General features: G+C 41.2%; 1 protein-coding gene across 1 annotated transcript in view; it reads right to left on the minus strand.

Moving 5' to 3' along the window:
* The window catches only part of doc2b (double C2-like domains, beta), a 100360-nt gene that overhangs the window by 25354 nt on the left and 52955 nt on the right, over positions 1-22051 (minus strand). The window contains exon 3 of the mRNA XM_076102314.1: positions 5745-5819. Coding sequence (XP_075958429.1) covers positions 5745-5819 — 75 coding nt within the window. The remainder of the gene's footprint in view (positions 1-5744; positions 5820-22051) is intronic.

Below are 22051 nucleotides of genomic sequence, written 5' to 3' on the forward strand. Positions count from 1 at the left end.
CGCTGGTTTTAACTGGGGTGAAGAAATAAGTGAATTAAATCGATAAAGTGTGAACCTGCAGGAGAGACGGGAGTTTTTCTCTTGTACTGCGCGTGTAATCAGCATGCGTGAAAGCGGAAATAATTCACCACCACCTGCTCACAGACGGAGGCCGGTGCTACAAATGAGCAACCGGTGTCACGAGTCATTGCAGTCATGCCGAGGTTCAAAAAGCCTTTGCTCTCAAGCCAATTATTGCAGTATTTTGGCATGGACCTCTGCATCTCAAACTAGTTTACAAGGCCCCCATATCTGAAGGAGGGGGGGGGGAGACAGACAGACAATCAACTGGCTGCAGGTGAACACACTACTGTATCAGACAGTTCAGTGACCCACTTTCAATCACAGCAGGTCCTTCTTAAACCCTTTGGTTCTGAACTGTTTGAGTCCCATGTCACACTTATATTATCTGTGGTATTTATTCAAAAGTTAAGTGAAACATCAAATGGCTCCGCGAAGGCCGACCGCGGTGTAGCGCTGAGGTTATGTCACCATAAAGTTAACAGTGCGGCTGATCTCGCTGTTGGAGCTTTTGACACTTGGCTGGTGTTAAATTCACAACTCATCATAGTGACCAGCAGCTGCTGCTGGATAAAAGGAATAATAACCAGTGTTTGGAATATTAGTTTAGAAACTTAATAAACTGATAAGACATGGACTCCATTTCAAGGTAATTTAAATAAAAAGGAGCTGTTTGGTGTCTCTGACCTGTTTTATGACCTCTTTTCTTATACAAAAGTCAGGTATTGAAAAACAATCAAGTGAAACAATTAAATACGTTTCATCAGGTGCGGAATGTGTACGTCATGTATTTCTATCAACAACAGCATGCCACACAATTAAGCTGTTACTGCAATATTATGATGAATGGCCTTATTTTCTGCTGCTACTGTATTTGTCGACCGTTAATCACCTCGCGGTCTCTGTGAAAAAGTCCTGATTCCATACAGCCTCCTGTGAGTAATCGACAGTTTCATCTGGAACAATTACAGGCATTTCAGTGATTGTGGTCTCAAAGGAGATGGAACTGTGATCTGGCTTTGCAGCGGAGCGTGAAACTTCACTTCTGATTAGAGTGCAAGCAGAACTTATGACCTCTTTAGTGGGTCTTAATGAGGCTCTTAGACCGAGCCTAATGATTATTTTGAGAGCAAGCTGAGAGAAATGTCAGAGCGAGGTTTGGGGGGGGGGGGAGACGCCATCTTGTTTTTACTGACAGGAATATGCAAAATGCTCTGTGACGCCTCCCACTGAGACGCCAGGCAAATCCCTAGAAGCCACATGCTCTCATGGAGTTTTATTTCACTCAGCAGTGAAAAAATCTGACATTTTATAAAAAAAATACACCACAGCAGGACACATAAAGCCCTTAGTTCAAACCAATCATTGGGGGCGGGGGGGGGGATGCGACACCGGTCAGACTATGTGGGTGACAAATGATCTCAAGTAACTAAAGTGCAGACACCAGGCTTCTCCTGAACAGCCAACATTTTTGTCAGATACCCAAAAAATAATTGTAAGAAAGGTTAAAAGTACATTTAAATCGGCTTAGAAACTGCACGTGGAAAGTTCATCCACATGGAGTTGGATGGAGAGCTGGAGCAGCATGGTGGTGTGTGTGTGTGTGTGTGTGTGTGTGGGGGGGATAAGTGTGTGAATCTTTCAGCCTTTGTAGACATAAGTGTTGGACGATGGTCAAATCTAAAGCCTTCAATAGTGAGAGAAGTGCTCACGTCCAACACAAAACACCTCCGGTCTGTTTTTTATTCTGTCGAACCAACTCTCGCTCAAAGTTCTCTGGTAAAGTCAGATTTTTCGATTAATCAGAAACGTCTTATTTTTGTACATTCCTACATTGTAAGACAGATGTTGACAGATGGCCGGGTATCAGTCAGGCTAGAAGCTGTTAATATGTGCACTTTGTTGAGTTTTAATGTTTTCAGTTGACAAAGTAACCGTTTAGATCCCCAACATGTGCTCAGTCTATACAAACAATGCCTGATTAGAAATGGGCTTCCATCGTTTTTGGAGATTTGAGAGCCGTCACGAGATTCTTTAAAACCTTTGCGGCCATCGCTTGAGCACACACTGCTGTTAAAATCACACTTAATCATTTATTTATGAGGCAGTTTGCAGTAAATACTGATTGAGCATGTAGCACACGTTAGTGTGTGATTTAGAACACAGCTTTGTTGTTTTTATGTTTCAGTCTGTGCATGGAATAAACACCACGTTAACTATTGAACTTCAGAGGTGCTGGTAAGAGTGATTTTTCACATTGGACCGATGTTTTGATGTTTTCATCGGATTTAATAATCTAAAACAATAAATTAATCATAGTTCAAAACCCACTTTTAACACTGCGAACAGCAATTATCTTGTGAGAAATCAATTAAAATGTCCATCAAGAACAAATGAAGGGATGATTCACTGCTCATGTAATTATGTGTCATTTACTTTCAAGGCACAGCAGCTGAGTTTATCTGTGCAGTACATAGTGTTTTCAACTAATTCCTCCAAGTGATGCATTTCCCTTGTGTGTCCTTGTGGAGCGCAAGCACAAACTATTTCTACAGTCAGACATTCATAAGTAGGTTCTACAGTATTTCTTTTTTATGTGTAAACTGCACTTTTTCAGTAAAACCACACTTTGCTGCAAGAAATCCTTTTAATCTTCCTCAGGTCGTGATGAATATAAGCAACCATCTCTGGATCAGATCTATTGGATGGATATTAAGACGGTTGGCTGATTTCTCACTGATTAAAGGGGCGGAGAAGTCGTCCAATTGAAACCAGCAGCAGGCAGACTGTTGATTTGTTTTATTCCATGTGTTGTGTGACAATTATTACGTTACGGTTTAATTTCAGTTGTCAGCCCTTCGGTTCTAATCTCACTTTCTGATTGGCTAGTTACACATTCTCATGCTAATAATCACAACTCTCTCCAAGCATTCTCACTAATTAGTCTATTTTTTAATTTCAAGAAAACAAGTTGTGTCACAAAGAGGCACGCAAACAGTCATTTATTCAAGTTGGATACAAAAGCGATTGAAAAGGTAATTAATTAACACTGTTCTTTGCACATACACTGCACAATAAAAGTCACACAAACGCATTGTCAGTGCTCACAATAAAGGGTGGCATATGCATGGCTGACATTATGACCGTATCCATCTGTCTGCAGAGATCTAACGGATGCATGTAGAACCAGAATAACCTCAGCCTCGTAGAGAATGCAATAAGAATTAATATCATAAGAAGAGTTGTTGTGTTTTAGTACAGCCGAGGCTGACGATGTAGAAACCTGGACTTTCCTCTTTCCCTGAGACAAACCTTCACATTATTCACTCTAATAGTAGCAGCAGTCTAAGAATATAATAAGTTTTCTTTTTATTAAATATTAAATCCATCCAACAATTATATATTCTGGTGTGTAGTGAGCATTACAACCTTATGGAGCTAAGTTTTCGGGTTGTCCGTCCGTCAGGTCTATTCTCATGAATGTGATACCTCAGGATCGCCTGGAGGGGAACTCTTTAAATGTGGCACAGATATCATCTCGGACTTGAAGGCACACAGAATACTTTGCAAAAAAGCTAAAATGACCAAAATAGAAAGGATTCCATTGTTTCTTCACGCAAACAATGGAGTCATTTCTATTTAGTTAATTTGAGCTTTTTGGTCGTTATCTTTGGTGCTTAGCAGTCGTGACTAAGAGGCTTGGATTATAGTTCACCACGGACAGTGTGACTGCAGCCAACTTGATACGCTTCATTCCACTTTGCCTTTAATTGTATAGAGTAGCCGCACGCTCTTTGTCTCGCACTGACCTTTAGTTTGAAGAATGACCCCCAGTCGATGATACATCATTAGGAATGTGTAAAGCACACAGTAACATGGTTATTCATCGGTCTCCTGCATATCTGTGTAACCGTACGCATTAAAGCTGAAGTGGGTACTAAACAATTACAAAGTTCAGATGAAAAGAACAAATGAGATGTGAGTGAAAAGGTGTAGGAGAGGGAGAAGAAAGGGAGATGTGAGGCAGGTAGATGGATAATCACACAGCTTCAGCTTTCAATAAGCTGCTTTTGTGGAGTGTACTCATTCACAAGATCTATAGTAGATTTGAGGACTTTAATGAAAGGATTAAATCAACCTCATGGCCTCCTGGCAGACGCAAGCAAATTAAAGAATTCACTGTCAACTAGTGAGGCATTTTGTACATTTGACACTTCAGATTAATTCCCATCTTTGATTCATTTTACATGTGTTTTTGGGATCATATTGGTGGGAAAAAGCAGTTGATGGGTTCTGGCTTTCGGAGACCCAAGCAGGCTTTGAATGGCTCTCACACAGCAGATAAGTTCCGTCTCTCCAAGCGCGTCCACTTGCAACATGGAGCAGACCTAAGCTTGGCTCGCACAGCACGATGATAAGAGGCACGGCCTTCCCCGGCCGTTAGTGAGCGGGTGCATTAGATCAGCCAGTTAATGTTGTTTACATTGATGAAGCCCTGCACTGAGATACCCTCACTGTGGTGCTCCCTGAATCATGAAATAGATTATTAGCCTTCTCCTCATGTGGGTCTATTTACTTCCCTGGAGGAAAAAAACCCACCACCAAGAAGGACTGAGCACTAATATATGTACAGTATGTATCCCTGAATACTCAGACTTCACCCATCAAACCCCAAATCATTGAATCCATTTACAGCCAATGATAGGACTGGAAAGACACCAAGTGGTCACGGACGACTTTGTTACTACTTGATCATTTTCTTTGTGATCATGAATTCATGACTTAATATTATTCAACATGTCGGGAAATACACTTGGATTTCTCCGGGAGAGTGAGTTGAGAAGCTTGATACTGTATAACTCATGTGTTATGTACGGAGCTGGACTTCTTCAGCCTCGCTGTAAGGGATAGCTTTGATGCTTAGAGGGTTGTATGAGGTACTTACCCATGCTCCGTGTGTTACTACAGTAGATGGAGCAAAGCAATGTACTGCTGTGGACGGGGGCAGCCGCAAAACATATTTTAGACACATAAAATACATTTCTGACAGGACACGGAAGTCATTTATGCTCTATTCAAAGCAAACGGACTCCATTGATGAAAACAGTCATTTTACCTCTCAGAACAAGGGAGTTGCTGGTCTCCGTCTGCCTCCATCAGTTAGTTTGTGTTATTGTGTAGACCTGCAACTCGGGTCTTCTGCGATTATTAAATCACATGTTTTTGTTAATGGAGACTTTGAAGAGAGCATTGATAGCAGCTTTAGTGGCCCGTCTAAATAGCGTTCACTTAAACTGATATCGATTCTTTTAGATGTCTAAAATACGTCCGCAGCAGAACATTGCTTTGCTCTCGTACTGGTTCTCCTGTCTGTTTCTATATATACTGTAGCAGAACACCGACTATGGAGAAGAAGCTCATACAAATACTTTAAAACATCCAAACTATCCGTTTACAAAAAGACTGCAGGCCAGTAGAAACAGCTAGCATGGTTCTGTCGAGTAGTTTTTATATTTAGCTTTATGTTCTGATTAGATAAAATAAATAAAATGTGTGAGCTTTCGACACTCAAGGTTAGCTGTTTTCATTTGTCTTTATGCTAAGCTAGGCTAAGAATGAAAAGGCAAAGTAAATCCAAAGAACGGTCATGGAGCATCAGTGTCATTCATGAACATGGTGCTCACCTTGCTGGCTCCGGGCAGTAGATGCAACTTGACGTAGGGGTCAGAAAGCCCGTTGTGGTCCATTGGCTTGAGCCCCTGTGAAGTAAACACAGTGTGTAAACAATGTTACTGCAACATCACAAAACAGAGGTATGAGGTTTACAGAGAGTCTAAATGGCCTCATTAGCAGCCACTAGAGGCAGCAGTGTTGGTTTCCTCAAAACTCTTTTTATTGGTGCTTTATTCTCATTTCAGACAGTGGTTGATTTAATTGTTGTTTAAATATGAATAGAAAAATAATGGCATCTGAACATACATCGGGTCTTCACCCATCGGATCTGTACATGGCAAACACAGTATGTACAAACATAGACACATTTGTAATCTTTCTGCCTTTTCGTAGTTTTATGTCGCTTTGTGGTCATTTTGTATCTTTTCTCTTTGTAGTCTTTCTGTGTCTCTTTGTAGTTGTTTTAGGTTTCTTTGTGGTCATTTTGGGTCTTTTCCTGGTTGGTTTGTGTCTCTTTGAGTGACATTTAGTAGGTGAAGTCCTGGGGGGCCTTGACACTTTTGGCCCCTGTGTTCAATAGGTCCGTTCAGTAATCCATCCATGCATGCATGTGACATCCGATAAAAATGTCAGGAGCATACAGAAGTTTGGCCTTCTGTCCAGTTTCCCTCAACACCTTCATTCCTTGTAATTTACACTCTTTCTATCTTTTTTGCTGTAAATCATTACATCTGATCTTTGTCTCTGAGGCATTCAGTCCAGCACCTCACCTCACCCTGAGAAACACTTCAGTGAAAAGGGGAAGTGAGTAAAAGAAAAGAGATTTTACCTTCCTTTGAGGAGCAAATCAATGCGACTCAAAGCGGGAGCAGGAAGTAAAGGTCACTCGTATAATGACCAAATAAATAAAACACCACGAGGGTGCCACTGAGTAAAGTAAAGTGAAAGGATGAGATGTAGAGGAAATAAGCAGAGGAAATGGAAACATCAGAAGCTCTGCCCATACAGCACAAGGAGTTTCCTCTTCTTTTTGTCAGTGTTGCTTTTGGCTTTATGTATTTATGTATTTGTTTTTGACTCTCTACCGGAATACAAGCCCATAGAGAAAGGATATTAGTGTGACCCTTCCTTTAAAATCACTTAAACTCGAATGTCAAGGTTTCAACACAATGTTTGTGATATGTGTGTTAATGTAACATATCAATAAGACAAATGTCTTAAACGATTATTTTCCATAATCAAATCAGAGTTACTGTTACAACCAATATAGTTAAGAACAAACAACCTTAAAGTCACTGTGAGGAACGTTTAACTGGTTCTGAACCAGTCTCAGTGTAGTCCTGGTCCTCTATCAGACCTCCATCAGTAAAGAGACCATCAGAGAGAAGATGGTCTGTTTCTATAGAATTATTCTTAATGCTAGTCATCGGAGCCACCGGGTCGGATTCTGGTGAAACCAGATGAAATCATGCAGGTTCACCAGAAACTCCTTCAGCTCAGACTCCAGCAGAGACCGGTCCACCGTGCAGACCCAGATCCTCCTGCAGAGACCGGTCCACCGTGGACAGACCCAGAATCTCCAGCAGAGACCGGTCCACCGTGGACAGACGATAGTCTTTCTGTCGTTTCGTACTCAAGTATTCATCTATTTGTTTCAGCCCTGCTGTCATCATCTATGCCTCCTATATGAGCACTTCTGTCAAACCCCACACTTCCAGTTTCCTCCCTGTCTTTATTTAATCAACAGAGAGAGAACATACTCGATGACACAGAAACAGACACTATGCACAACATATAGGGGCGGGGGAGTGTGAATGTGGGGGTGTATCCTGGTGAGTTCAGAGTGAAGATGGCAATGTCCACGTCCTATTGGTTTGAATTAATTAGTGATCGCATCGTCATAACTTTTATTTTATTTGTTAACAAATACAAATAACGGACTATCATTTTAAAGTTTTCTGGATTATTTTACATGGAAAAGAAGAATACATGTTTCAATCAAGGCTGTGATATGTTAAATTAAAAATAATTATTTAAAGGCAGGGTCTGTAATGTTCTTCAACAACGTTTTTTTAATATTATGGTTAAAATTTCTCATTACATCCTGACGGCAAGCAATGAATCAAATGCTCTGACAGAAAGAAAAAATAAATCTGTTATCTGTGGTTGTTGCAGGACTGAGAGAAGTCCAGCCGTTGATTACGGAGTCTTCCACAAGCTTGTAGCTTAACAGATGTGAGGGCGAACAACAGCCATGTTTACGTTCATAATGATCATTTTGGGCGAATGTCTATGGAGGGTAGGCCTGAAGGGACGGGCTGGGAGTGTTGCCGACTTGGCGACTTTCTAACTAGATTTAGTGACTTTTGGAGCTGGTGCTGCTCGCTACTTTATTTTGAAAGAGTTGGCAACACTGTTTTGTTTTTTGGTTGGATCGTTTTTAAAATCTAGCAGTTTGGAGAGGGATCCCTCGTCTGTTGCTTGGTCCAAAATGATGTGGAATGGCACAGCTTTAAATCTAACCCAAACCCAATATGTCCCCATCTCTATTATTCTTTGTAGATATTCAGAATGTAATAATGATTGCAGTGAGTAAGGGGAGTTCTGTCGCTTATCTTTTTCCTCCTCAGGTTTTATGCGTTACCAACATTGAGATCAACCTAAACCCAGAGTCACATTCCTTGTCTTGGTACACGTACAATGAAGCTGATTGTGATGTATTAGTACGTGGAATAAATTATATAAAAGGCTCATAAAACCTCATGGCTTTATCATCTTACGATACAAAGATTTCACCTCTCATCTGGCAAATAATGAAGATTCCACATCACCGAAATGAGCTGCAAAGCCTCGTTTTTTTTTCAAGCCCAGTTCCATTATTTTAATTGGTCCCAGTCTTTATGCTTCTTTCTTTAATGGGTCAGAAAGAGAAAAACAAAACAAATGTGACGTCTACTCGCCCACAATTATCAGGCTTAATAGAGGAGCTCGGCTCAAAGCACAGCACTCAGCGGGAATTACTGGCAGCAGAATGACACGCTCATCTGATAAGGCAACACTGCGGCTTCAGATCCTGTCTGCACAACAGAGAACCGTGGTGACAGTAATTTCTTCAGCTGACTCTCGTACATGTACATGTGCTCGTTTTAATAGCACGTTGGATGTACTTGGATCCCTGACAGGAGAGTGGGAGTCCAGACAGAGGAGGCTATATGGAAACAGACCAACAGGAAGTACTAACTAGATGAGTGGAGCTTTTCTCTGTGTCTGTTTGATTTCATTTAGGTTTGTCACGGAGACAGTTGTGTCTGCGTGCAGTAAGACATCACTTCATCACATCTGTTGTTAGATAGAACAGCTCTCGTCCTTCTAGGATCTTGTTGTGATTCTTTGTCTTAAGTCTGACTGTAAAAAACAAAACAAAGTTAATCACATGGAATTGTGTTAAACCACAATTTGGTGATAATTTTAATAAAAACCACGAGGAGTCTTGACAGTGGAATAATCTAATTAAAAGTCAAATCTGTCATCTGTATAAAAGAGTTGGCGGCTGTTTGTATGTTGATATGTGTCAATAACACAATCCATGCTCTCGCCTGCTTTAAATGAACACTTTATCCACAAAATGACCATTTATACAATTAATCACACTGTGTGAACCTCAATTCTTCAAGAAGTCTTTGTTTTCCTCTAACGCCTCCATGGTGTGTGGAGAATCAGAAAACAGAAAAGTCTGGATGAATTAAACGTTTAACAGCAGCAAAACTATATCAAATCACCAGTTCACAAACTCTCACACAACTGCAGCATCATCCAAGTCCCATTAACCCGTTGTATGCCGACTCCTTCACAAAGCAACGTATCCTCAGACAATGGTTTGTATGAGATCTTACGGAAAGTTGACGTGTAAATTCTTTCTCTCGTATGGTCTTTTAAAAATAAACTTCTGTCTTCACAGGAAATAACTCGGTTAGGTTTATGCAACAAACATATTTAGTTGGATTTAGGAAAAGATTGTCGCTTGGGTTAAAATAACCACGATAGTGTCGTAACTACATCACGCAAATTACGTGACTAATCAACATTGACTTCTCGTTTCACACAGAATTTCAGTCTACTGACTGAAAGATGTTTGGTCCCATCCACCCCCCGTGTGTGCTTCATACTTGCTCCTTCATGATTACGTGGATGACATATGAAAATAGTAAGGATTGTCGTCATCCAACCCCTCTTGAAACACGGACCCTGTCTCACTTTCCACACAAAGTGAGCACAAAGTTCTTCATAGATCTAACCTCCTGATTGCCATGAGCAAAACGTCAACACAATATTTCAGTTACTTGAAGGTTCATGTTCAATGTTTCCGCCATAAAAGGGAAAAACTGTAAAAGAAATAACTAACTAAAAGATGCATGTATTGAGACATGTCTGCTGCCACACTGAGGACAGTAATGTTAAAAATAAAAGAGCGAGGCAGAGCTGGGAGAGGGAATCTGCTGAACACGGTCAACATTCACTTTGCGACTCCAATCTCGGCGCCGGCCGTGACCCTTTCTCCCCAATCTTGTTTCTTATTTTCTCCTCCCTCATCCGGGGAGCAGCCTGGGTGAACTAAACACGCACCGTATGCAGCTTTGCATCACGTGCTTGATCTGAAATACAAGCACTTGTTTGTTTTTCTCTGTGCAAAAAACAAACCCCAGCACCTAAAATTGTAACTTTCCCCGCGACTCCTTGTTCATTGATTTTCATTTTCCGCTATGCTCCTCCTTAATTTCCTGCTGATTTTCCGCCGCACTTTCTTCGCCTGTGTTTTCCTCACGACGCTGGTTATCGAGGCGGCTCCATGAGAGCGTTATTGTGCTGCCTTCATTTACCTCTATTGTTGCCTCCGGCAGACACCTGAGCTATCATTTAAAGCAGAGGCACATTTTGTGCGGTTGGACCGGAATGAACAGACAGCTGCATCATGCAGCTGATTGCGAGAGCACACTGTGAATAGTCGGTTGATCATAATTACTGAGGGTTGGAGGGGAGGGAAAAAAATGACCACTGCGAAAGGCAGATGGGCAACATGCATCAGTGTATCCACACACCTCCCATCTCACACATACTCACTCATAACAGCTCCTCTTTAAATGCTGTGAAATGAAGTTGAGCTCCCTTTGTTTGGGAGATGATGCGCTTCCTTGACATCTTTCTGAGGAAGTGGGGTTGGAGTGTGTGGTGGTGTCCGGTTTAGAGTTGATCGGAAAACATGATGATGAACAGAGTATGCTCGCCAAAAGCCACTTTCAAATACTGCAGGAAGCATGCATGCAGCTTTATTAACTCTGAATATGAGACTTTATCTACTGATCTCAATCGTATGAACCACTGTACACGACACCGTCATTATGTTGGAGAAATATAATATATGCATCCGTGCATGTACAGTACTCGTAACTTAGGAGAACTACTAGAGGTGGAAATGACGAACAACTGATTTGATTTGTTTTAAGTTTAGTACAAAGACTCAAAGTCCCTGACTGTAAAGATATAGAGATATACATGTTTCTGTTGATTGCCTCACTAATTATAACATTAAGGTCTTTAGTTCAGGATAGTCTTCGAAGTAAATTCATTGTGTTATTTGAAACCGTTCTGGTTATTACTACTTTGGTGTTATTTTTGTAGTTTTGGCTGAGATCTGACGACGGCAGATCATTTAAAAAATGGAGGTCAGATGAGGTCAGATGAGGTCAGACAGGATGTAAATAACCCTAAAGAAAAGTAAACTGGGGAGTAAAATGATCACTCAAACCTTTCACCAGAATTACTGGATCAACTTTGACTTGCCTTCGTTGTAAGTAAGTAGGTTTAATGAACAAGATCACAACAAAATAAAAAATAAGAGCTTAAAACAGAACGATCAATAAAATACGCAGCAACAGACCTTAAAAACAGAGATTACAAACACTAGACAGCATGAGACACACAAGCCAGTTTAAGTGAGTAGTGTGCACACAGTATTCTTGTACAATGAGGGATTATTAGGTTTAGCTTTATTTAGTTGTACCTCTAAACAAAGTGATTTAGATGAACTCTGTTAGCTTGTTTACAATCTGTCTAATTGTCTGACTACTTGTGTTTCTTAACCCATTTGACATTGTCAGTGTAGTAGTGATGTGTTCAGATCGCAGCCACCACTTTGGTGAGTACAGCGTTATGCAAATGGTGTCCAAAGCTTTTACAGTTAGACACAAATCTTAGGAATTATCCTCACTCTGCAACATAGTTATTGCATCATGATATTACAGCCCAGGGGCCATGGAAATATGTTGGCATTGTATATTTTCCTCAAACTACAAATACATTAAATGTGGACGTCTCTGCATTCTGTCAGAGCAAATTGCATCATATGTTAAGCAACCGTTTTTGGAAAGTTAGGTGGTGTGATAACGAGTATAACCAGCGAGAAAGTCCAGTAAGGATGTTTGGGAGGGGTGGTGGAAAAGTCAAACAAACAGGACTTTCACGGAGGAGAAAGCTGTTCGTGTCCTGTGTGAAACCAAAAGTAAACGTTGACCTTATGCTTGTTATGTAACGTTATTATGTGAGTAAATCCGCTAAGGTCAGTTATGTCTTTGCGCTAGTTACGTTGTTACTATTGTTACGTCACATATTTGCGCTGTTGCGTTACGTTGTTGCGTTACGTTGTTGCGTTACGTTGTTGCGTTACGTTGTTGCGTTACGTTGTTGCGTTACGTTGTTGCGTTACGTTGTTGCGTTACGTTGTTGCGTTACGTTGTTGCGTTACGTTGTTGCGTTACGTTGTTGCGTTACGTTGTTGCGTTACGTTGTTGCGTTACGTTGCTGCGTTGTTGCGTTGCGTGGTTGCGTTGTTGTGGTGCGTTCTAACCGTAACCGTAGTTTTGTTGCCTAAACTGATTATTATTCCATAATGTTAAGCATGAGCGTGATACGAGGTATTCATGATTTTTATTTTTCAGAAATGGCAACGTTCAACGTATCCGTGGTTCACAGAAATGTATAATACCAACATAATTAATTGTTAATTCTGACGACTAGGTTGGTCCCAGTGAGAGAAGCACCGCTGCAAAAAGCCACTGATGCCATCATTAGTAATGATTTAAGACACTACAGTAGTTTTATGTTTTTACTGCACACCTTTCGTACATAAACAACATAGGTTTATAATTTAGAGGTCCATATTTTAAGGTTATGGTACTCTCTATTTGTAAAGTAAATGTATGCATGAATCCATAAAGTGTATTTTATGTATGAAGCCGTTTATTTTGAGTTAATACTTTTCATGTCTATCTTCTAAGCTGTATGTCCCACATGGGTGCTTATTTTCCACAGTGCGATCAGCCTCTTCTTCAGCCAGGGCATATGTCTTCATTACCATATCTGACTGGCCTGGTAGGCAGGTGGGGAGGGGGGGGGCATCAATCACCAGGGGCAGCAGATAACAGGATGGATGAGACGGGGCATTGATCTCATCCAGAGGGAGCTGACACAGTCATGTTAAAGAAGGGGTTAATGCCTCAGGGGCCACCTGGGATCAGTGGAGGTGCTCAGGTCAAGGCGACTTGAGGCGACCGCGGAGTGATGGAAGTAGGCAATACGGAGAGCCGGCAGATGGGTCCCATTCATCCCCAATGAATGTCAACGTTGATGATGGAGAGGCTTAAGGAGGAGAGGGGCGGGGGGGGGGCTGTGTTGCAGGGTCATGCTGGGAAACCTTAGTTTCAATGTCAGTCACGTCACTGATGGCGTGTCATTGATTTTGTGCAAAAACACAGCAGACGGGCTGATTTGTGATTTTTTTTTTTTTGTCGCCAGGGAACTAAACTAAACGAGCTTCTAAACAGCCAGGGTCACTTGCTCGCCATCGGACCGCTGCTGCATGTTTTGTTTGTAGCTCTCGGTGAGGCGGCCAAACATAGACGCTTTTTAAATGCAGTCTTCCTCGGGCGCAAGTCTATTCTTGTGTCCGCACCTGTTTGCAAATTTCTGTCACCAAACGAAGGTGTTTGTGCTGAGGCGAGAGGACAGGCACCGTCATCGATTAATGTACTATTTGCACTACTATTTTCCTACTGTGAGCTGCAACTGCCGCACAACAATTTCCCTCGGGAATAGTAAAGTTCTGTCCCGTCTCATTTAAACCTGTGTTAATCCAGATTAAACTGTGTTTGTGCTCATCGTAGTGTCACTGGCACGAGGATATATGACCCAAACATTACGACATCACATAGGTTGAAGGCTCCACAAGTTGTCGGGCACGTTGAGCTTTTTAGACGTGATTGCCACAAAAACTGACAAAGGGAAATTTTGATTAAAAAGTAAAGGAAGTAAGGAATGATATTTTACTATTAATGTGGAAGAAAGACGGGCAGTTTCTTTTAAGTTTGTTAAAAGCAGGAGATCTTCAAAATCTACTCGTGCGGTGCCCGTTTGGGGCATGGTCTCAGTTTTCTACACATATTTTCATCTATTTCAGATTGATATGTTAATCAAAGAACGATTTTAAATGTGACCTTGACAGATTAATTTGATAGAATATTGTTAAAGGGCTTTCTGGGTAAGGCAGGACAAATGGCTACTGTAAGCAGAAGAAATGGATTTAGGTTCAGTGAAACCAAAAATATAAATGAGCACAACTAATTACAAATAACTACCTGAACAACACTGATTCATGATGCGTAACAGCTTCTTGTATATGGAAGGAGTTTACCTTTTAATTAATCAGTAAATTGGTTGACCTTTCGGTCAATCACTGCATTGCTTTGCACGCTCTTGTCACTATTTGTTATTAAAGTATTTGCTTTTAATTAGTCGACTCGTCTTGGTGAGTCTTTATTTACAGCATGCAGTCATTTACAACCAGAAGAGAACGGGACCAGCAGAATAACACACATAGAGGAGGTTATCTAAGGGTTGGGGATGGTTTCTACAGGGCTCACTGGGTCTGGATGTTGGTTGGATAACACTAAGTATTGATTAGTAGGGACTGGTTGGGATTTGAGCTTATCTCAGCGACTTACCTTCTTGTATCTGGGGACAGGAAGCTGTTTTTTTCCCCCCAGCACACATAAAGCAGCAACACACAGAGACGATGAGAGCATGCAAAAGAGGAAAAGGGTGGAGCAGAAGAAGAAAGATAACATTGATCATGTGAAATTAAAGTCGAAGCAATTAAATGAACATGCGAAGACAAGAAGTCAAACAATAAAAATAAGCAGTCTGTGTTAGTTTGTTTTCCACAGCTCCGAGTGCTGCTGAATGCTTCTGCGGATAAAGTCAAAGTATAACACGGTCATTTTCAAGATAACGTCGCCGCTCGTTTGTTCACTCGTTTACATTTCAGTGAATCGTGGTTTGAGACGAATAAAACCAGTCGGAGTTACAAAACCAGGCTTTGATTTGCTGACTTCACTTTAAAATAATTCTCTGATAAAGGCAGAGAATCTAAGTCCAAGTCTCAACACATACAATGTTAACGCCTCCACGTGGCGAGATGCTAAAATTATTAAAAAAAGAGAAATTAATGGCATCCTTATATGTGCAAAGTGTAAGATCTGGCTAGAAGACGTGTATGTTTTGTGTTGCAGAGGTATCTACTGAAATGAGCATGCTAGTTCTGTTCTGTAATACCACCTACTAACGTTTAGCTGGCGCGGCCATTTCCACAAAAAAAAAGTGGGAAATGTGTTATTTTTTCAATTCTAAAAATATTTTTCTTCATACTGGGGACCCGAAACTCTTGAGGATCAAATGAGCCCATCTGTGTTCATGTGTAATGATGTTCGTCCCCATAGTCGCCATTTTATATGGACCCTTTGTGGAAACTCTGACGTTGTGACCTCTTGGATAATCACAGCCTCGTGAAACTTTACAACCACAAACTAGAGACCGAGGGCATTCACAGGATGTTTTTCTAGGTATATTGAAGAGGGTTTGTGAGCAGTTTCCTGAAGGGAAGTACTCGCCATCCAATCGCAATTTGGAATTTATTCAAAAATCTCTAAAAGTCAAAGGTTTTACTGAAGTTACTTAACGGATTTAAGTGTAATTGTGTGTATGTAGCCCATGTGCTACACAAGAAAAACATGACAAAACAAATACAGTATGCACTCCTGTAGTGCATTTTTTTCAGGAGGAATTTAAAAAGCATGAATGTTTCTATGGTTTTCCTCAAGGTCTTGGTATAATGTGGTATTTTGGAGGGATTTTTGAAATTTGAATTTGTAGATTCTTGAGGGTACATTTCTTTTTAATTCAGTAAATCTATGTAACAAATTGTATCAACCACAAAATAGCTGCAGCAACTTATGAGACATAATATAGCATGGGAATAGCCATCATAATGTTGACCCCCCCCCCCCCCCCCCCCTTTAAAAAGACAAAAATGTCTCTGCGGTAGAGACTGCTGGAGTGGAAGAGGTTGAGCTGAGGACACACAAACTTAACAATACGCCATTTGGACAAAAGGCAGACGAATGAATGGTTTAATCCAGGACTTGACAGCAGCAGTATTAACTGTTAGATAAGATAAGATATGAATCACAATTGATTTTTGCAGTTGCCATGACACATCAGCTTCTCCCTTCATCCTTTCTGAATAGCCTTGTGGGGAAGTCTGTTGGACATTTCATCAATATTTAGTGACAAGTTGAACAATAGAAATAAAGTGTTTCTCAGTTTTTAAGATGTCCTCCTTTTTACTGGGATTAAAAATGAAGACGTGTTGTTGTATGAAACCTTTTAAATGTATAACCAGCGGCATGGAAACAGATACAAACATGGATAATGAATACAAAAGAGCAAAAACATCTTTCAATCAGAGCCAGTGTGCGTGTGTGTGTGCGTGTGCGTGAATGTGTGGGTGTAGCGGGCAATGAAAGGGCAGTCTGCTGTAGAAGGAAGAGAATGAAAGACTGCAGTGGAGTGTTGAGGTAGGTTGTAGTGTAGGCGGTGCAGGATAAACAGGTCTTGGATCTGCAATTGAATAGTGAGCCGCCGTCTGATTCAATGATAAGGGCAGGAAACTCGTTTCTCTGCGGAGGGAGGTGCTGTGCTTAGAAATAGACTCTTCACGCAGCTTTTTATCTTTATTATTTGAGGGATGACGGGGAGGGATACGACAAGGCATGACTACACTCAATAGAGAGGATGTAAATGAGACATATATATACTGTATATCAAACTGTGTACTGGTTCATGTTTTATTGCTGTGTGCATCTCTCTGCAGAATCCAAACAGATCATTCTAGGTGACAGATAAGTTAGAAAGCGCTTCATCTCAACACAGGGACATATAACACAGACCTCAGATCAGCTAGAAGCTAAGAAAAACAAATTAGCAAAGTCAGAAACCACTTAGGAGCAGTGTTGTGGAAGCCAGCGGAGTGTTGTGTGGCTTCCAGGCTGCTGCGTCCGAGGTCCAGGAGACTGGAGGCTCACACACAAACACCTGTCAGCGGTTGACAGGCTGGTACTTTCTTTTTAATGAAGCTGCAGGGGGACTGCTGAAGTTCAGAGTGAGTGAGCTACAACGTTCTTTTTCCTTTTCTTCAGAGCGAGGTGTAGGATTGTAAATTGGCCCGTAATTGTTCTGCACTTATGTAGCCGAGTAACTGGAACGATGACAGAGGAGCATCTTTCCATACAGACGGGCCTCCTGCAGCGAGGAGTTCTTTGGATAATTTCATGGCTGTGAGGCGATGTGGTGAGGCATGGAAAAAAAGCTGCAGCAGAACCAAAGCGCAATGACAAGAGACCGTCTTGGTGCTGTGCTGCCGTTTGATGAGGAAAGCTCTCCGAGAGGAGCTTCAGAGAGTGGCAGTGTGTTACTCTGTGGAATCTGAAATGGAACATGCTGGTTTTTTTCCTATGTTGGCATGAGGCGAGCTACAGTGAGAAGGTGAATGGCTGATGTTTGTTTGTAGGATTCGTAGATTCACATCATTCATGCTTTTATTGTAAACTAGGAGATCAGAACACTGAGGATTTGGTGGCGCTAGGGTAAAGTCAATTTCAAGTGATCAGGTTGCGACTTTTCTTTCATAGAAAAAGCTGTTTGAACAAAAGATGATTTTGCAGAATGGAGCCTTGCAGTTGCCACTTCCTGGTGGATCTGCTGCAGCTTTGTAATCTCTTGAGCCATTTGCATAAAGGCTGAGGAGCAAGTCCATTTAAATACAAGCTTCACGCGCTGAAGTTTGCAAAAGTTCAAATCTTGTATTTACTTAAAATGTGACATGTGTCGTATATGAGACGAGGCACAGACATGCAGGCCCGAGTTGTTTAGCCTCATTTTATTGTTGCTTTGTGTCTCTCTGTAGTTCTTTCGTGTCACTTTCTAATTGTTTTGCCCATTTCCATAGTTGGTGTGAGTCTCTTTGTTTCTCTTTGCAGATGTTTTGGATCTGTATGTATTTTTTTTGTCTCTTTGTAGTCTTTCTGTGTGTCTCGATTTATTATCCTTGTGAGTGTCTTTGTTTCTCTGTGAAGCCGTTTTATGTTTCTTTGTGGTCCTTTTGAGGCTGTTCCTTGTTGGCAAGTTTCTCTTTAAATTACATTTTGTAGTCCAGGGCCCCGACACTTTGGGCCCCTGGCCCTGTGGCCGGTAGGCCCGTTCAGTAATTCATCCACGGGCAGTGATGATACCTTATTTCCTTTTTGTCCAATGAATATATATCTCATGAATTCAGCCTTCTTCTATCTTGTCTATTTGCATACACAAGTCATACTGTGTAGTACGACATAGCTGTGTGAAATACTTTCACTGTTCTTGGTACTTCTAACGTTGAGATACATGCAGTCAATGTACAGAAAATAATGTGACGAGAAAAAACACTTATCTCGCTTTGCAGAACCATAACTACAGACATGACGAACGCACACCTTGAAAATGAAGCTTATAGATTGTTAGTAGGCCTCAGGATTGTGATAAAAGTACAAAGAGAATAAAGAATGAACAAACTCATCGTTCTCTTATATTGTGAGGAGTCTTGTGAGAGCCGAACCAGCTCAGATGTTTTGTCAGGCAAACTAAATGCATAACACATGGATGTGATATGAATATTAGAGTGACGGCCACACGACCTAATGCCTCCGCCAGCCAGTCAAGTTGCAGTTTTCATCCGTGTCTGCCCAGACTCGTATAATATATCTAGTGAAGACCTTGAAGGGATTTAATTAAAGATATTAAGTGTATTTTAAGACCAAATGGAAGTTTTCAATGGACGTTTTTCAAACTTGACAACAGAAACCTTTGTATTTCCTGTTGTGGTGTTTGTTAATGCAGCAGCTAACAGGAAGTAAACTTGCCCTAACGCCCTAGCAACAGAATGGCAATGAAAATGTCTCTCTTGACATGTACGATTCCAGCGAATAGTTTCCAGTTAGAAACCTGCTGTTTTCCACTTGGAGGACTGATGGAGCGACAATCACCTGAAGCTCAATATCAGCGAAAGCAATGAGCTTGTGGTGGACTACCAGAGGAACTGGCTCTCCTGGTTGTTGTGACGGGAGAGGAAGTGAAGAGGGTGGACTTATATGACACTGAAGCCCTCTCCAGGAGGGGACCGCGCCGACCGTCCTCCCTGAGGAGATGTTTTTATACTCAAGCTGAAGCCTTTTCAACTTGTGTGGACACGTCTTTGCATCCATTCATGCCGCTCCGGTTAAATTTGATTCTAAACGCATCTTTCTACTGACTTTGTATGCAGTCTGTTCACACAGTCACAGGACCAACCCAATATGTCATGCATCTACTTCAGAGCAGGGTTATTGTCCTACACGAAGCAGTGACAAACAGTATCATGAACTGAAACAGTAGTGCCCGGTTAAATAAATGAACGCAAATTCATTTCAGATTTTAGCTTTCAAGCTATAATAAATAAATCGTGACATTGAACCACACAAACTGAACGGACCTTCCAGGAGATGACGCCATGCTATGCCACAATTTACAATTAATCCCTGTTGTTTTTCACATGCAGTTTAAACTCATAGAATTTAATAACACGAACATTTTAAAGATTTATATTTGTGGCAGTTCAGATGCCATTGACCTGCTGCAATGGCATTTAGTGTGGTTGCTCTGTGACGTAACTACGTATTTTTCTACCGTTAACCTTGTGATCAACGCGACTAAAGTTGCCGTGCAGTGTTTTTGTGTCTCATAAGCCGTTAAACACACAAATAAGTTGCTCAAACTGGACTTTCAGGATGCTAAGTCATTGTCTCAGTGCTTCGACCATCAACAGCTGCTCACTAATTGTTTTGCACTTTTTCGTCATTTAGATCACTTTGAAATCTCGTTGCCACCAGTTGTGCTCATGGTTGCTCTCAATGCAATGTGTGTTCCAACTCTGTTTCTATATAAATACTGTGAACAATTACACCAACTCCCCTGTGGCTGAGTGACACTGAGTAGCAAACAGAGCCTGCAGAGCATCAGCACCTTGATCTTCATTGGCACATTCACGATAATGAGGCACCAGATTAATTACAGAATTTGGATATATCAGTCTTTTCGCTCAATTAATTATTGACTTTGTTGCACTTAAGCTCTGCCCTCTCATTTTCTGCTCCCTTTGTAGGATGAGCGAGCTGTAAAGTGAGAGAATCGGGCTGAAACGACTGTATTCAGTGTTGATTCGGCTTGAATATGACATCCACGCACAGCTGAGAAACCACAATATGAGTCATCGGTTTGTCTTGACCCCAGCATCCCGCTACAACTGGAAATTGAGTGTGTCAAATGAGACACAAAAGAAAAATGACATTTAGGTTTAAAAACGAGCGACATTATTGATTAACAACCTGCTGTAATACCAGGAAACACTGAGTCATTCTGTACAATTCAATAAAATCTCACCAGGAGAAACTACTCTGGAAGTGAATCACCCCAGAGGCTTTTATCTGTGTTCGATCCCACACATCCTCACTACTCTGAGCCATGTCCGTCTCTCTGAACGTCTACATGCATGTGCTCCCTTTTTAAATCAATTAAAGCCTATGTCGAGGGGCTAAATTGACTTATTTACATCACGTAAGCCATCGGGATTCAGCTTCTGCAGGGAGCAGCCCTGTGAGGAGGGTGAAGTTATAGATGGAGTGATGCAAGGTGGAACTGTGAGTTAAGACTTTCATACTTGGCTTGACAAAAGTTAATGTCTGACCCTGAAATGTTGGGCTGCGGTCCACCATAAATTTGACGACATTCTCCAGAGCGGACAGCATCGTCAAACGGGGTGCTGCACTGAGGACGTAACGGTGACCTGTGAACTTCATGTGGGTGAAAATAAGTACTTTTTTCTTTTCTAATTACTGTTGTTATCAGCTGTCATGTAGGCTTCTCAATTAGTTCCAAGCAGTGAGAGAGAGAGAGAGTATGTGATGTGTGAAGTCAGCAGTGACGTTATAGCTTTGAACATAGCAGTACAGTCTGCAGTGTGTCTGCAGTTTATTTGTCGATGGATAAGTCGAAGTTAGCGATAACTTCTGCCCAGGCTCACTTCAGTCGGACTGACCTTTAAGGTGGTGAAAAGGTGTTTGCTGTCTCAACGTGAATTAGATTAGAGCATACATTCTTCAAATCAATATGTCTGTGTTTCCAGTAAAAAAAATACTTTTTCATGATGCGTAGCACGAACTAACATCCCGCTATTTCACTGAAATCTCACATTTTCTTGGGTGGAATAACTGCAGGAATCTGGATTTTTTTTTTTTTTTTTGCATAAGAGTGCAGTCGCTTTGATATGAAACTGAATCAAATATTCTCACACTCTAGCACAGGCCGGACTCTAGTCAGCACTATGACAATGGTCCTAAGCTCCCATTACCACTTGGAGACCAACTATTACCAGCCAAGTCATTAATCAGGAGAAATAAGCAGGAGGCTGAAGCTAATTTATGCTGCACAATGGAAGAATGTTCATTCATCTATCAACAGAGCAGCAAAGAGGTTAAATGTTTCTGGAACATAAAACAAGGTTTCATTAAAACATACTTATCTAAATAGAATCACTTCACATAATGAGTGAATATTAACTGGCGACCATTATTAATAATGGTACGTTTGATTGACGCATGCCCAGATAGTCATCTCATCGCTTGTGGACACATTTTGTGGTCACACCCGGAGCTTAATTGAAACAGCATTTGATGTCGCTGTAATGTCTTTGGTTCAGACGAGCAGCAGCTCTCGTCCCACAACCGTCATTTTGCTCAATGGCATGGACGTCAGTGGGGAAATAAAACAAAGCTCACTCTGATGAAGTAAATATCTCTTAAAGACA

This window comes from Anarhichas minor, unplaced genomic scaffold (assembly GCF_050575085.1).
Source record: "Anarhichas minor isolate MPS153535 unplaced genomic scaffold, ASM5057508v1 ptg000027l, whole genome shotgun sequence".
In the NCBI taxonomy this organism is placed as follows: domain Eukaryota; kingdom Metazoa; phylum Chordata; class Actinopteri; order Perciformes; family Anarhichadidae; genus Anarhichas; species Anarhichas minor.